The sequence below is a fragment of the Pimephales promelas genome, chromosome 18 (genome assembly GCF_988280905.1).
Source record: "Pimephales promelas chromosome 18, fPimPro1.hap1.1, whole genome shotgun sequence".
Lineage (NCBI taxonomy): Eukaryota > Metazoa > Chordata > Actinopteri > Cypriniformes > Leuciscidae > Pimephales > Pimephales promelas.
The window spans coordinates 663,686-677,973 of NC_142786.1; the positions used below are offsets into that span (position 1 = coordinate 663,686).

The 14,288-nt window shown below is 41.6% G+C and overlaps 1 protein-coding gene across 3 annotated transcripts in view; it reads right to left on the reverse strand.

Annotated features, from left to right (window-relative positions):
- fhod3a (formin homology 2 domain containing 3a) overlaps nucleotides 1-13,865 on the reverse strand; it is a 38,817-nt gene extending 24,952 nt beyond the window's left edge. The window contains exons 1-3 of one of the 3 annotated variants that reach the window (XM_089122665.1): nucleotides 13,485-13,863; nucleotides 7,664-7,776; nucleotides 5,557-5,621 (exon numbers count right to left, since the gene is read on the reverse strand). In XM_089122665.1, the coding sequence (XP_088978791.1) occupies nucleotides 5,557-5,621; nucleotides 7,664-7,776; nucleotides 13,485-13,649 (343 nt within the window). In that variant the 5' untranslated portion in view covers nucleotides 13,650-13,863. Of the gene's footprint in view, nucleotides 1-5,556; nucleotides 5,622-7,663; nucleotides 7,777-13,484 lie in introns of all 3 variants that reach the window. The other 2 variants (XM_039665952.2, XM_089122664.1) reach the window with 2 other exon arrangements.
- Nucleotides 13,866-14,288: the final 423 nt, after the last annotated feature.

The window sequence follows — 14,288 nt, forward strand, 5'->3', positions numbered from 1 at the left end:
GCTCTGCTTACTCACGGTGCTCACCATGAAACGCTCCAGAACCAAAAAAGAATCTGAAATTACAGAATGAACCCAGACGAGAGGCTGCAAACAGAGAAAAGACCAAAGAGTTTAAAAATAGAGGACAGACTTGAGTCCAAGTGAGCAGGAGCTGAGACTGCGTGTCTGCAGTGAAAACACTCCGAAGCCTTTAACATCCACATAGCAACACCCTAGCAACCACCAACAACACTCTAACCAAATAGCAATGCAGCAAAACACTCCGAAGCCTTTAACATCCACATAGCAACACCCTAGCAACCACCTACAACACTCTAACCAAATAGCAATGCCATAAAACACTCTGAAAACCCTAACAACCACATAGTAACGCCCTAGCAACCACCTACTGTACAACACTCTAACCAAATAGCAATGCAGCAAAACACTCCGAAGCCTTTAACATCCACATAGCAACACCCTAGCAACCACCTACAACACTCTAACCAAATAGCAATGCCATAAAACACTCTGAAAACCATAACAACCACATAGTAACGCCCTAGCAATCACCTACAACACTCTAACCAAATTGCAATGCAGCAAAACATTTTGCCTTTAACATCCACATAGCAACACCCTAGAAACCACCCAACATTCTAACCAGCTACTAGGTTTTCACCCAAGTGAAAACACTCTGAAACCTTTAACATCCACATACGTAGCAACACCCTCCCACAACACTCTAACCAAATAGCAATGCAGTAAAAAACATTCTGAAAACCCTAACAACTACAAGGTAACGCCCTAGCAACCACCCAAAACAATAACCAAATAGAAATGCAGTAAAAACACTCTGAACCACAAACGACTACATAACAACGCCCTAGCAACCACCCACAACACTCTAACCAAATAGCAGTGCAGGAAAAACACTCCAAAGCCTTTAAGATCCACATAGCAACACCCTAGAAACCACCCACAACACTAAATGAAGTTTGGGAGGAGCATGTTCAGGTAATCATCCAATCAGCACAAGAAGAAGCCAGTATAAATAAAGCCTTCCCTTACCTCCTGTCTCATGACTAATTTCTCAGCATCCCACCCCTTCACCCCACATTCGGCTGGGTCCGCTCATTGATACCCATGATCTCTAAGGTCAGGGGGAGTACTCTGGGGTCGGGCCGAATTCTGAGCTCAGAGCCCTCCAGCAAGCCAAATACGCATTATAATATTACACCAGATTTCATTAACATGTAAACTCGTGAACTAAATAGAAATACAGTAAAAACCACTCTGAAAACCCTAAAAACTACATAGCAACCCCCTAGCAACCACCCAAAACACTCTAACCAAATTTCTATGCAGGAAAAACACTCTGAAGTCTTTAACACCCACATAGCAACATCCTAGAAACCACCCACATCCTAACCATATAGTAATGCAGTATAAATCTAAAAACTGTAAAAACTACATAGCAACACCCTAACAACCACCCACCACCCTCTAGATTCTCCGGGGCATGTTTGTGCAGGTAAATAAACACACTGCTTTTAAACAAATGTAAAGAGCAGGAGGTAAAATATTCCTCCGGACCTCCTGATTTGGAAGTAAGGCAACAAAAACTCCAAAGAAAGATGAGGAAATGAAGTGCAGCGCATGAAGAAAACAGATGGTGAAATGCATTTATCAACTCAAAGGGCCAAAAGCGAAACCGGGAAATAATAAGTTCAGCCAGAAACACCCAAAATAAGCATCTGAATGTGATCCAGCACGCGTGGCGTCGGCGTCTGACAGCAGCTGTAGGTCTGTGGTCGGGGTAATGTGTCTGGGAATGAGATGTTACACGAGTTTCTGCAGAGTGTCCAAAGCCAGCTTTTAGAAAAACAAGCATAAATCCACTTTAAAAGAGCCGTTTGAGCTGATGTGGGTTACAGATGAGACAAACACAAACCGGATCAAACTCAACAGAGCCAAACGCACTGCGTCATCATATAACACAAGCAAAACTCATTACATGCATTACAGGCTAAACTTGCTGCTGGTATTATAATCATAGTGTGCATTATAAACATTATGAATAAATGTTCACTTGTGAGCAAGTCAATCTGCAGTGTTGGTTTGATCACACTGATATCTGACCCTCGGTCAAGTGAGTATTTATATCTGCAGCTCGTGTGTCTGAAACCGATGCAGTCGCTGATGAACGCCATGACACACTCTACGTGACCTGTGACATCACTGTGTCCCAGTATAGCTTGTAAACCCAGAGTCTCGATCGCCCCCCAGTGGCCGGTTCCAGTATAGCTCATATACCCAGAGTCTCGATCGCCCCCCAGTGGCCGGTTCCAGTATAGCTCAAATACCCAGCGTCTCGATCACCCCCTGGTGGCTGGTCCCAGGATAGCTCGTAAACCCAGAGTCTCGATCGCCCCCCAGTGGCCAGTCCCAGTATAGCTCAAACACCCAGCGTCTCGATCACTCCCCGGTGGCCGGTCCCAGTATAGCACATAAACCCAGAGTCTCAATCTCCCCCCAGTGGCCGGTCCCAGTATAGCACATAAACCCAGAGTCTTGATCGCCCCCCGGTGGCTGGGCCCAGTAAAGCAAATAAACCCAGAGTCTCGATCATTCCCTGGTGGCTGGTCCCAGCATACCTCAGAAATACCCTGCAGCACATTTCCGTTTATGCACGAGTGACGCTCCCAAGATGGCGACGGCCGGCTCTGCCCACTTTGGGCTGTAAATGTGTGATTTAGACATATCCGTGGTTATGCAAACACACCGGCACAATGTTAGAGTGATGTGGGTGGTTGCTAAGGTGTTGCTAGGCATTTTCAGGACATTTGTACAATTATACTAAAAGACTTTTACTTGATAAAAGAGTTTGAACTATCAGTCAGAGACAGAAGGACTGAGAGGTTGAGTGCGACAGCAAAGACTGCAGCATTTACAGGCCTTAGAAATGGTCTTTATAAGGTTAATATTAGAACTTTATGTGCTGATGATGTGGCGTCACATGCCTCTGGAGCGGTAAAAATAACACCAGATAGATAACACAGCTCAACACACACACACATTGTCCTCTGTTCTGCTGTCAACCACTAAAGTTCCCAGACTTCACACCTTGAAGCATGTGCTGCCCAGTGATGTCATCATATCCCACAAAGCCCAGTGAACGGCAGCTGCATCTAACTGAGAACACACACACACACACACACTGTATGCTAATGATCAGGTGGTTCCTGTGGATGTGTCACTTCCATTTAGTAAGTAAACTTCAGGACGTGACGCCACTGTGAGTGTCCCGTAACCATGACAACCTGATGCTGAGGGTCATAAACTGATCAACACAAACACAGAATCAGCTCTTCAACAAGAACAAAATGGTTTCATTCAAATAAAGATAAATATAAAAATACAAATATATATATATTAGTACTTCTTGCCGCCGGTACTAGAATTAAACCAGCAACCTTTGGGTTACCAGTCAGACTGTCTAACCATCAGGCCACAACTGCCCCGTGTGTGTGTGTTTAATGTTGTTGTTTTCGGACTCTATTTTGTTTGTGAATCCCTGAATCAGTCTTGTGTAATCTGGGTAATTGAACTTCACCTTTTCTCGACCGGCAGTCTCTCGTTCACATGTTTTTGTCTCGTCAACGCTTTCTAAAGATATCGCAGTGACACTGGTGTTTCTCTGGGCTCATGGCATCCAACACATCAACCAGCTGCTAAAATTACCCAGCGCTCCTCCAGTTATATCGCTTTACAGACCCACATGACTTCATGACAGCCCTGAACTCCAGAGACTCTGACATACACATCACAATATAGTTACTTTGCCTAGAAATTCAACAAAAATAGTAAATACGTATATGCAATGATCACGTGATGAATGGCAATTTAAATAAAAGCTGGAGTTTGTTTGAATATTGAATTGATGGCCTCAAATCAAGATCTGAATCGGTGTTAAAACAGATTCATAAAAATCAAAACTAGAGACTCAAACACTGATATTAGAAAACAAATTCTAATTGGATGAACAATGACGGCATCATCAACGTAAAGAAACTCAGATTAGAGACGTATCGCTACACATATCTCTCAAAACTCTGCGTCATCATAATGCAGTGATGTTTATTTTTAAATGCACTCACAGCCAATCAGAATGCAGCGTTTCTGCACCCAATCATCATCTAGCATCTGTGATCAACGTCCAACCCTGACCAATCAGAGACTAGAGGGATCTCATTGTAAAGTGTTACTCATTTCCATAGTTCTCGGATGTCCGTAAATAGTCAAAACAATCTGTGATTCTATAACTCAGAATACAAAGGCATCAATGCAATCCGGATTATACAGTATGGTGTAAGTTACCGTCCCACATGTCATCAAGGCCGTTGCCATGGCGATCACAGCCTCAAAATCTGCGTTTCGACACCGATCGCAGTACATCCCAGTTTTACTCTGAGATTACTCCACACACACACACACACACAGGGTCCGGCGAGGATTAAGACATTCCTGACTATGAAATGAGTGCAGCTGAGAGGAATAAAACAGATCCTTCCTGAACAACAAAACACTACTAAACAGTCCACAGACACACTTAAAATACTTAAAGCTGTTAACGTTTTATTAATTCAATTGATTAGACATATTTATCCAAAAAAAAAATTTAAAAAAAAAACAGAATTTGAATATAATAAAAACAGAGTCCTGTTATACTGCATGTGCACAGAATCAAGCAATACACACACTGTGTCACAGTGATTTAACCACACAACACAGTAAACACAAGGGTTTGTGGGGATTCGAGGGGAAGCAGGTGGTAGGAGACTTAACTCTCATCATCTGTCCACTTAAAGCCTTACACACACACACACACACACACACACACACACATCATCAAGCTACCAAACGTCTCGCTGCGCTGACACAGGAATTGCCGACTACACACAAAGGCATGCTGGGAAGTCAAGTGTGAATTTTAATGAGCCTGATGAAAGCCCCACCCCTGATATCTAACGACATCAGCCAATGGGACGCTTGACCCATAAACCCAAAAATACACACACTATCAGCAACAGACGGACACACACAGACGGTGTGTGTGTGTGTGTGTCCAGCTCTCAGACTAAAACTGAAGGAAGACATGAATTCACTAAACCCCCCTCTCTCTCTCTCTCTCTCTCTCTCTCACACAACAGCACTGACTGATTTACTGCGTTTAACCGTCTGGGGTCAGCTGATGTTCCAAACTCACCAAACCTGCATTTATTTTTAATTTTAATTCAGCTTTGATCACAGGAATAAATGACACTTTACTGTTATTCACATAGAGAACAGATGATTTACATTAGAATAATATTTTTTACTGTATTTCTGATCTAATAAGCAGCTTTGGTGACAGAAACATGAAGAACGGTTATTATTCACAGCGTTAGCGTGAGACCGCTAGTGTGATTATTCCAGCGTTCACTGGCTCTTGGTGTTCAGTTGTGTGTGTGTGTGTGTGTGTGTGTGTGTGTGTGTGTGTGTGTGTGTGTGTGTGTGTGTGTGTGTGAGACTCACCGATACACGCGTGCACACGAACGCTCAGCTGAGTCCGTAAAACCACACTGTGTTTCTTCCCCCTCCTGGAGACAGAGAACATGAAACAATGATGATGATCACTGACGCTAATCGACATACAACACAGATATAATATAGCAGTAATGACACACACACACACACACACACACACACACACGATCACTGATGCTAATCAACATACAACACAGATATATGGCAGTAATGACACACACACACACACACACTCACTCACTCACTCTCTCTCTCTCTCACACACACACACACACACACACACACACACACACACACACACTCTCTCACTCACTCACACTCACACACACTCTCACTTACACACACTCTCACTTACACACACACACTCACACACTCACTCACTCTCTGTCTCTCTCTATCACACACACACACACACACACTCACTCACTCACTCACTCACACTTTCGCTCTCTCTCAGACACACACAAACTCAGCAACTGAAATGTGAAACACACGTGCGTGTGTGTGTGTGTGTGATTATCAGTCCCTGAATATAAACTGAATAGAAACATTGACGAGTGTTTTCTCTCTTCCACAGGACTGAGGCGATGACCTTTGACCTCTGACCCCTCAGTGCAAACAATCATAAATACAGGAGACGGAGGGATGAATCTCTGAGCGAGACATTCGACCGCTCGCCATCACCATGTCAGAAACACGTGTAACACACACACACACACACACACACACACACTGAGAAGGTCTGTTTGACGGCAGAGATATTCACATGTCAATCAGCTGTCAGACAGACGTCAGAACACACACACACACAGAACAAACAGAAGCCCAAGCATCCGTCCACACACACACACACACACACACACACACACACACACACACACACACACACACACAGTTTCCTGAACAGAAACACAAGCGTCCGACAGCGCTGATCCTGCTCCATTAATCATCAGAGAACAGAGAAATATTGAGATATTAATTGATAAACAGCTGAAATACAGCAAATAAAAGTGTGTGTGTAAATAAAGGATGTGTGTGTGTGAATCAGGACACTTTCTATAGATGTCTATAATATCAGTTCATGTGTGTGTTCATCAGTTCCACAGAAGGAGAGGAAACAGTAGCGTCACACACTGATATATAGACCATCATCACACACACACACACACACTCTCATTCAGACTAATATAACTCTGTGACGTATGGAAAATAACTCCAGGATCACAGGACTTTAAGCTCATTAATATTCATGAATGCACTATTAGCCAATCAGAGGTCATTTCCTGACGGACATTATAAGAGACTCAGTTTCCCATCATTCCTCGGAGTCCTAAACATGTTAAACCTCAGTTTATATATATTTATATTTTATGAATATATAGATATTTGAGTGCGACTCCTCATTCTTTCCACAAACTCTCCTTTCCTGGAATCACGGATATGAGAAACAGAAAGAATACGGGAAAACCTTCCGGAGATCCACAACAACATCACGTGTTCCTCAAACACAATCACACACTTTCTGTTCATCAAACAATCCTGAGAAATACAAGTTTTAACATTAATAATAATCATAAATGTGTGTTGATCATCAGATCCTCATATTAGAGTGATTTCAGGAGGATCATGTGACACTAAAGACTGGAGTAATGATGATAAATTCAGGAATAAATTACACTTTACTGGATATTCACATAGAAAACAGATGATATACATTAGAATAATATTTAACAGTTTTACTGTATTTCTGATCACATAAATGCAGCAAATATTTTCAAAACACATGTTTTCATATCACATGATCTGCAACATGATATCACTGCTGTCTCTGCAGGTGCCGTGTGTGTGTGTGTGTGTGTGTGTGTGTGGAGGCACAAAGAGACAATAAATCACACTAAGTGCACTTACAATACTGCATACAAGTCTCTCTCCGTCTCTAACACACACACACACACACTTTCTCTCTCTCTCAGGAAATCTGTTAAGGTGATTTGTGTGAGAGCTGCTGTCACTGCATTGAGGAGATCTGCTCATAACACACACACACGCACACACTCTCTCTCTCTCACACACACACACACACACACACACTCACCCTCCGCAGTCGTCCTGCTGAAACCCCTCCAGTTCATCTCTCTGCTCGTCCAGCGTCGACTCCAGATCCAGATACACACCGGTGTGTGAGAGCTGTAGAGCGCAGTCATCGAGCTGCACACACACACACACACACACACATTACCAACAGTGTCACTCGCTTTCATTCACATTTTCAGTTTGTTTTTATTTTTAAATCTGTTTTCAATTCAAGTTCAGTTCAAGTTTTAGCCATGTTTTGTAATTTTTCTTCGTTGTTTTTATATACGTCTGTTTAGTGTGTATTAATATTAATTTCGGCAGCTCATGCCGCTTTTAAAACACTTTGTAAAGCTTCGAAGCCTGTGTGAATCAAAGCTCGTATCAAACTGCCAAAGTCACATGACCTCAGTAAACAAGGCTTGGCACCTGATCCCGGATCAGTTGTGTTACGTCTGTAGACATTTAACGACACGTGTGTATAATAAAAAGAAAGAGTTGATTTAAACGTCTCCGTTAAACAAACAAAACCAGCACTAAAATGTACTAACATTATATTAGAGTGTGTGTGTGTTTCAATGACTCATTAAAGCTGTTCAGTTCACATCACTAACTCAAATAAAATAAACTTTTTATATTTCACTCAAAGTTTTTTAAGTAACAATTCTTTCATATAGTTTTTGTGGTGCTGCATCGCGAGTTATCACATCCAAAATAAGTTTGTTTACACATACAGTAATATATGTGTGTGTGTGTGTATAATTATTTTGTATATACTACATAAATACACACACACAAAAATGTGTTATATATAAAATATTTATATTTCTGTATAATTTAAATTATATATAAATATACAGTATGCAAATATTTCTTAAATATATATATGCGTGTGTGTGTGTGTATATATATATATATATATATATATATATATATATATACAAAATAATTATTCACAGCACACACACATATATTATGTAAACACAAACTTTTATTTTGGATGCGATTAATCGTTTTCCCAGCACTAAATTTTAGTTTAATTTAATGACAGTCAGTGAACCTGATTACGCAAGTCTTACACACACACACACACACACACACACACACGTGCTTTCACTTTAACTCCAGTGTGAACGCGTGTCGATGGATTTGTAGCTTTGATCAACAATCACATGGCGGGTCGTCAGGCTAATTCGGCAGATTCGACCTGCAGCAGACATCGACTCACACACACACACACACACACATGCTGAAGGTTTCACATGTTCAAATGTTAGTATGTGTGACCAAAGAGTGTGTCGACCAGCTGCTGGTGTCAAACACAGGTGTGTGTGTAAATTAAACCATAATGTTCACAGACACACTAAACATTCCCTCGTTCGCCTCTATTCCCTACACTGTTATTCACAGGCCTGGGGTCAGTAATTAAATGTGTTCATGATTGGCTGGCGATCGATCACATGACCTCGGCGAGGCTGGTTTGGTCGTCTCCTCAGCCAAACCCTAATCAAACACTCGCTCTCCAGCGCAACTTCAGGTCTGAGTTAAGGTCAGCCAACGCATCGCATCCAAGAATGTGTCTGACGGACGAACACACACACACACACACACACACACACCTGCTGAAAGGCGTGAGTGAGATCCGCATGTTTCTATTTACAATCAACAGTAATTATTTTAGTGATGCACTAAATGTGCTCAAATGAGGCTGTGAGAGGATCAACAGCAAACCACAGATCATAGGAAACACAGACCAGTTTATCACTAGAACAACACACAGCACATTACACACACACACACACACACACACTCATTGACTCACACACACTTGCTCTCACTCAATCACACACTCTCACTCATATAATTTTGGAATTTTTAACTATAATTTTGGAGATCAAAGATAAGTTTTAAGGGATACAATTATTCGCTACAGGGGGACTTTAAATTTGAATTATAAACAAATATTAAATACATAAACAAGAAATTTCCTGGAGAATTTAACTTGTGCATGAAAGTGTAATTTTGGTTTAATTTTTGAATCCTCTGAGGAGATATTAAACTGTGGAGATGGCTGGGGAGCGCCGCACTGAAGGACAGTCGGACAGTCGCTGTACTTCTCTAACTACCACTTACACTGTGGATGAGATTCAGCCCGTCTATTTATAACCCGAGAATGTGAGACACACGCAGAGGATCTGTGGCCGGACTCTGTCCTCCGGATCACAGGAACGAGCTGCACATATTTACTCACATTTATCATCAATAAATACCATTTGTTTCAATCTCATACATTTTTTACTAATTGAATATTTTTTGTTCCACAGCAGTTTATACTTTTGAACTGAATAAATGACATTGTTTTCAAAATGAACAGATTTATGCTCATTCTAAGCAATTTAAATAAATGTTGATTATTTTCCTCATATTCTCCATTGTTGCGGCTCCTCTCTTCCCAGTCTGTCAGAGGAAACTCAAGACTACAGTGGAGGCGTTTCAGGAGTTCAGAAACACTGACACTCATATAGAGGAGAACAGGAGCTTTCTCATGATCACACACTCAACACTGATGGAGAAGAGCAGAATAGATCCCCTTTAATATTTACAGCGCTACACTCTTACTAAATAACTATTGACTGAGATCCAGTGTTGAATAGGAGGAAAATAAGATTTTGAGTGTTTTACAGTAATCCCTGACATTTGGAGAGACCTCCTCACACGAGGCAGATATATCATCATCATCGTCCTCTTCATCAGTGTGTGTGTGTTTGTGAGTGCGAGTGAGATGACATGGCATTCTGGGAACAGCACTGACCTCTACTTTATTTCACAGATTTGACCAAAACAGCCAATTATACTGACCATGACTTTCCCTCCAATGACAGACTGACACAGAAAAACACAACGTCACAAGCAAACAGAGGAGAAACCAGAGGAGAAACCAGAGGAGAAACCAGAGAAACCAGAGAGGAGAAACCAGAGAGGAGAAACCAGAGAGGAGAAACTAGAGAGGAGAAACCAGAGAAACCAGAGAGGAGAAACCAGAGAGGAGAAACCAGAGAGGAGAAACTAGAGAGGAGAAACCAGAGAAACCAGAGAGGAGAAACCAGAGAGGAGAAACCAGAGGAGAAACCAGAGAGGAGAAACCAGAGAGGAGAAACCAGAGATGAGAAACCAGAGGAGAAACCAGAGAGGAGAAACCAGAGAGGAGAAACCAGAGGAGAAACCAGAGAAACCAGAGAGGAGAAACCAGAGAGGAGAAACCAGAGAGGAGAAACTAGAGAGGAGAAACCAGAGAAACCAGAGAGGAGAAACCAGAGAGGAGAAACCAGAGGAGAAACCAGAGAGGAGAAACCAGAGAGGAGAAACCAGAGAGGAGAAACTAGAGAGGAGAAACCAGAGAGGAGAAACTAGAGAGGAGAAACCAGAGAAACCAGAGAAGAGAAACCAGAGAAACCAGAGAGGAGAAACTAGAGAGGAGAAACCAGAGAAACCAGAGAGGAGAAACTAGAGAGGAGAACCCAGAGAGGAGAAACCAGAGGAGAAACCAGAGGAGAAACCAGAGAGGAGAAACCAGAGAGGAGAAACCAGAGAAACCAGAGAGGAGAAACCAGAGAGGAGAAACCAGAGAGGAGAAACCAGAGAGGAGAAACCAGAGAAACCAGAGAGGAGAAACCAGAGAGGAGAAACCAGAGAGGAGAAACCAGAGAAACCAGAGAGGAGAAACCAGAGAGGAGAAACTAGAGAGGAGAAACCAGAGAGGAGAAACTAGAGAGGAGAAACCAGAGAGGAGAAACCAGAGAAACCAGAGAGGAGAAACCAGAGGAGAAACCAGAGAGGAGAAACCAGAGAGGAGAACCTAGAGAGGAGAAACCAGAGAGGAGAAACTAGAGAGGAGAAACCAGAGAGGAGAAACTAGAGAGGAGAAACCAGAGAGGAGAAACTAGAGAGGAGAAACCAGAGAAACCAGAGAGGAGAAACCAGAGGAGAAACCAGAGAGGAGAAACGAGAGAGGAGAAACCAGAGAGGAGAAACTAGAGAAACCAGAGAGGAGAAACCAGAGGAGAAACCAGAGAGGAGAAACCAGAGAGGAGAAACGAGAGAGGAGAAACCAGAGAGGAGAAACCAGAGAGGAGAAACCAGAGAGGAGAAACGAGAGAGGAGAAACCAGAGAGGAGAAACTAGAGAAACCAGAGGAGAAACCAGAGGAGAAACCAGAGAGGAGAAACCAGAGAGGAGAAACGAGAGAGGAGAAACCAGAGAGGAGAAACCAGAGAGGAGAAACCAGAGAGGAGAAACCAGAGAGGAGAAACCAGAGGAGAAACCAGAGAGGAGAAACGAGAGAGGAGAAACCAGAGAGGAGAAACTAGAGAGGAGAAACCAGAGAGGAGAAACCAGAGAGGAGAAACCAGAGAGGAGAAACCAGAGAGGAGAAACCAGAGAGGAGAAACCAGAGAGGAGAAACTAGAGAGGAGAAACCAGAGAGGAGAAACCAGAGAAACCAGAGAGGAGAAACCAGAGAGGAGAAACCAGAGAGGAGAAACCAGAGAGGAGAAACCAGAGAGGAGAAACTAGAGAGTAGAAACCAGAGAGGAGAAACCAGAGGAGAAACCAGAGGAGAAACCAGAGAGGAGAAACCAGAGAGGAGAAACCAGAGGAGAAACCAGAGAGGAGAAACCAGAGAGGAGAAACCAACTGGATATGTCAGTTGGCAAACATCATATCAAACTAATAAAGATTAAATACAAAAACACATGAGATTCAAATCTATGTAATAATCCAGATTTCCAAATTAAATATTAAAAAGTGTGATTCAGCTGACACAGAATGTCCAATATGTATTATTCACAAACAATAACATTGTGTGATGCTAGTTTCGGTGCCTTTTTTATTTGTTTAATCTGGTTTCATATTGTCTTTTGTTCCTGCATGTTCTTTCTCATTATGAATGTGTTTCAATATTTCGCAAACACTGATCTGTCAATCATGCAAATTCATTCAATCTTTTAGTTTTTATCAAGTAAAAGTCAGTTAGTGTCAAGGAAACGCAAGAATAACTTTGATATTGTTAGTAATATTTCAGCTGGACTGACGCAGGTTTACTTGATTATAATCATCATCATTTATTATAAAAATCTCATTGATTGATTTCCAAGCATCAGAATTTCATTTAAACATCAGCACTATGAGCCTGATGCATCAAATATGATACAAAAAATAAAAAATAAACAAAACGTGTATTTTTAGATTTTATTTTATATTGTGTAATGTGTGTAAAGTTTCAATAACAGATCCGTTTTAAAATATGATTTCATTCTGTCAGTGAATGAATGAACGGCTCTAAAAGCGGCTCAGAGCCGCACCTGTCGCGCCTCACACTCATTCATGACCTCCTTACAGTCGGAAACTAATGAACTACACTGAACATTATTTCATACGTTATTAGGCACTTTAATATATATATATATATATATATATATATATATATATATATATATATATATATATATATATATATATATATATATATATATATATGCTGGGTTGTTTCAACTCATGTCATGTTTGGGTCAGATGTAGACAAAACCGTTAGGTTTAAAAATGCAATTTAAACATTTAAACTAACGGTTAATAATCAAAACCAACGGTTGGATTTGTTCATTTTTGACCCAAACATGGATTAAAACAGCATTTTACAACAGTAGCTACACACACGCACACACACACATATATTTATATAAAACGTTATATTATATTGGTACTGTGACGCGCCTGCAGTAAAGAGAGGTTAAAATAAAGCTCACTAAACTCTATTCAGTGAACTAATGAACTTTGCGTGTTCTGACCTTGTGAGGAGCTTTGAGGAGTCTGTGGACTCCCGCGATCTGGTTGATGAGGGGAATATCTTCTCTGAAGGTGTAGAGAGGAGGTCTGGTCGGTTCCGGGAAGTTGGTGCTGTTGAACGGATCGGTATCGTCTAAAAACTGAACCCGGCTCACAAACGAAGACATGATTCATCCCGGTGTAACGACCACGACCGTTTCCAAGCGCGTCGGTAACGACAACAACACAGTCACCGGGAGCCTCGGTGGATCCACGGGAACACGGCAAGCATGCAGGAGCCCGTTACCGAGCAGTGCCGAGCGCGAGTGCCTGTCCGTGTCACGGACTCACCGGACCGGACACCCCCCGGGATTAGGCGCTTTAACAGCGGGACCGGGTGACTGAGGAACAGCGACCTCTAGCGGCCAGGCAGAATAATGCATCAGGTCCTCATCTCACCATGGTAACCACAGGAAACAACACGGGCCGAGATTTAACCTTTTTAACCTCTCTGTATTATATACATCGTTATATAAATCATATCGTGTTTGTATATGCATATATATATATATATATATATATATATATATATATATATATATATATTATGACTTATTCCTAACGATGTCATAAAAAATAGCCTACCTAAAAATGCAATTTCTTTCACTTTGTATAAAAATAAAAGATTATAACATGAATTAAAGTTTGATTAATTACAACAAGAATCGCCACTTCATGATTTTGCCCACACATGCCAAAACAAAACTGATATTCTTTTTCTGGTCAAAATGCCAAGCCTTTTAAATTGCTTGTTATAATTTCTCAAC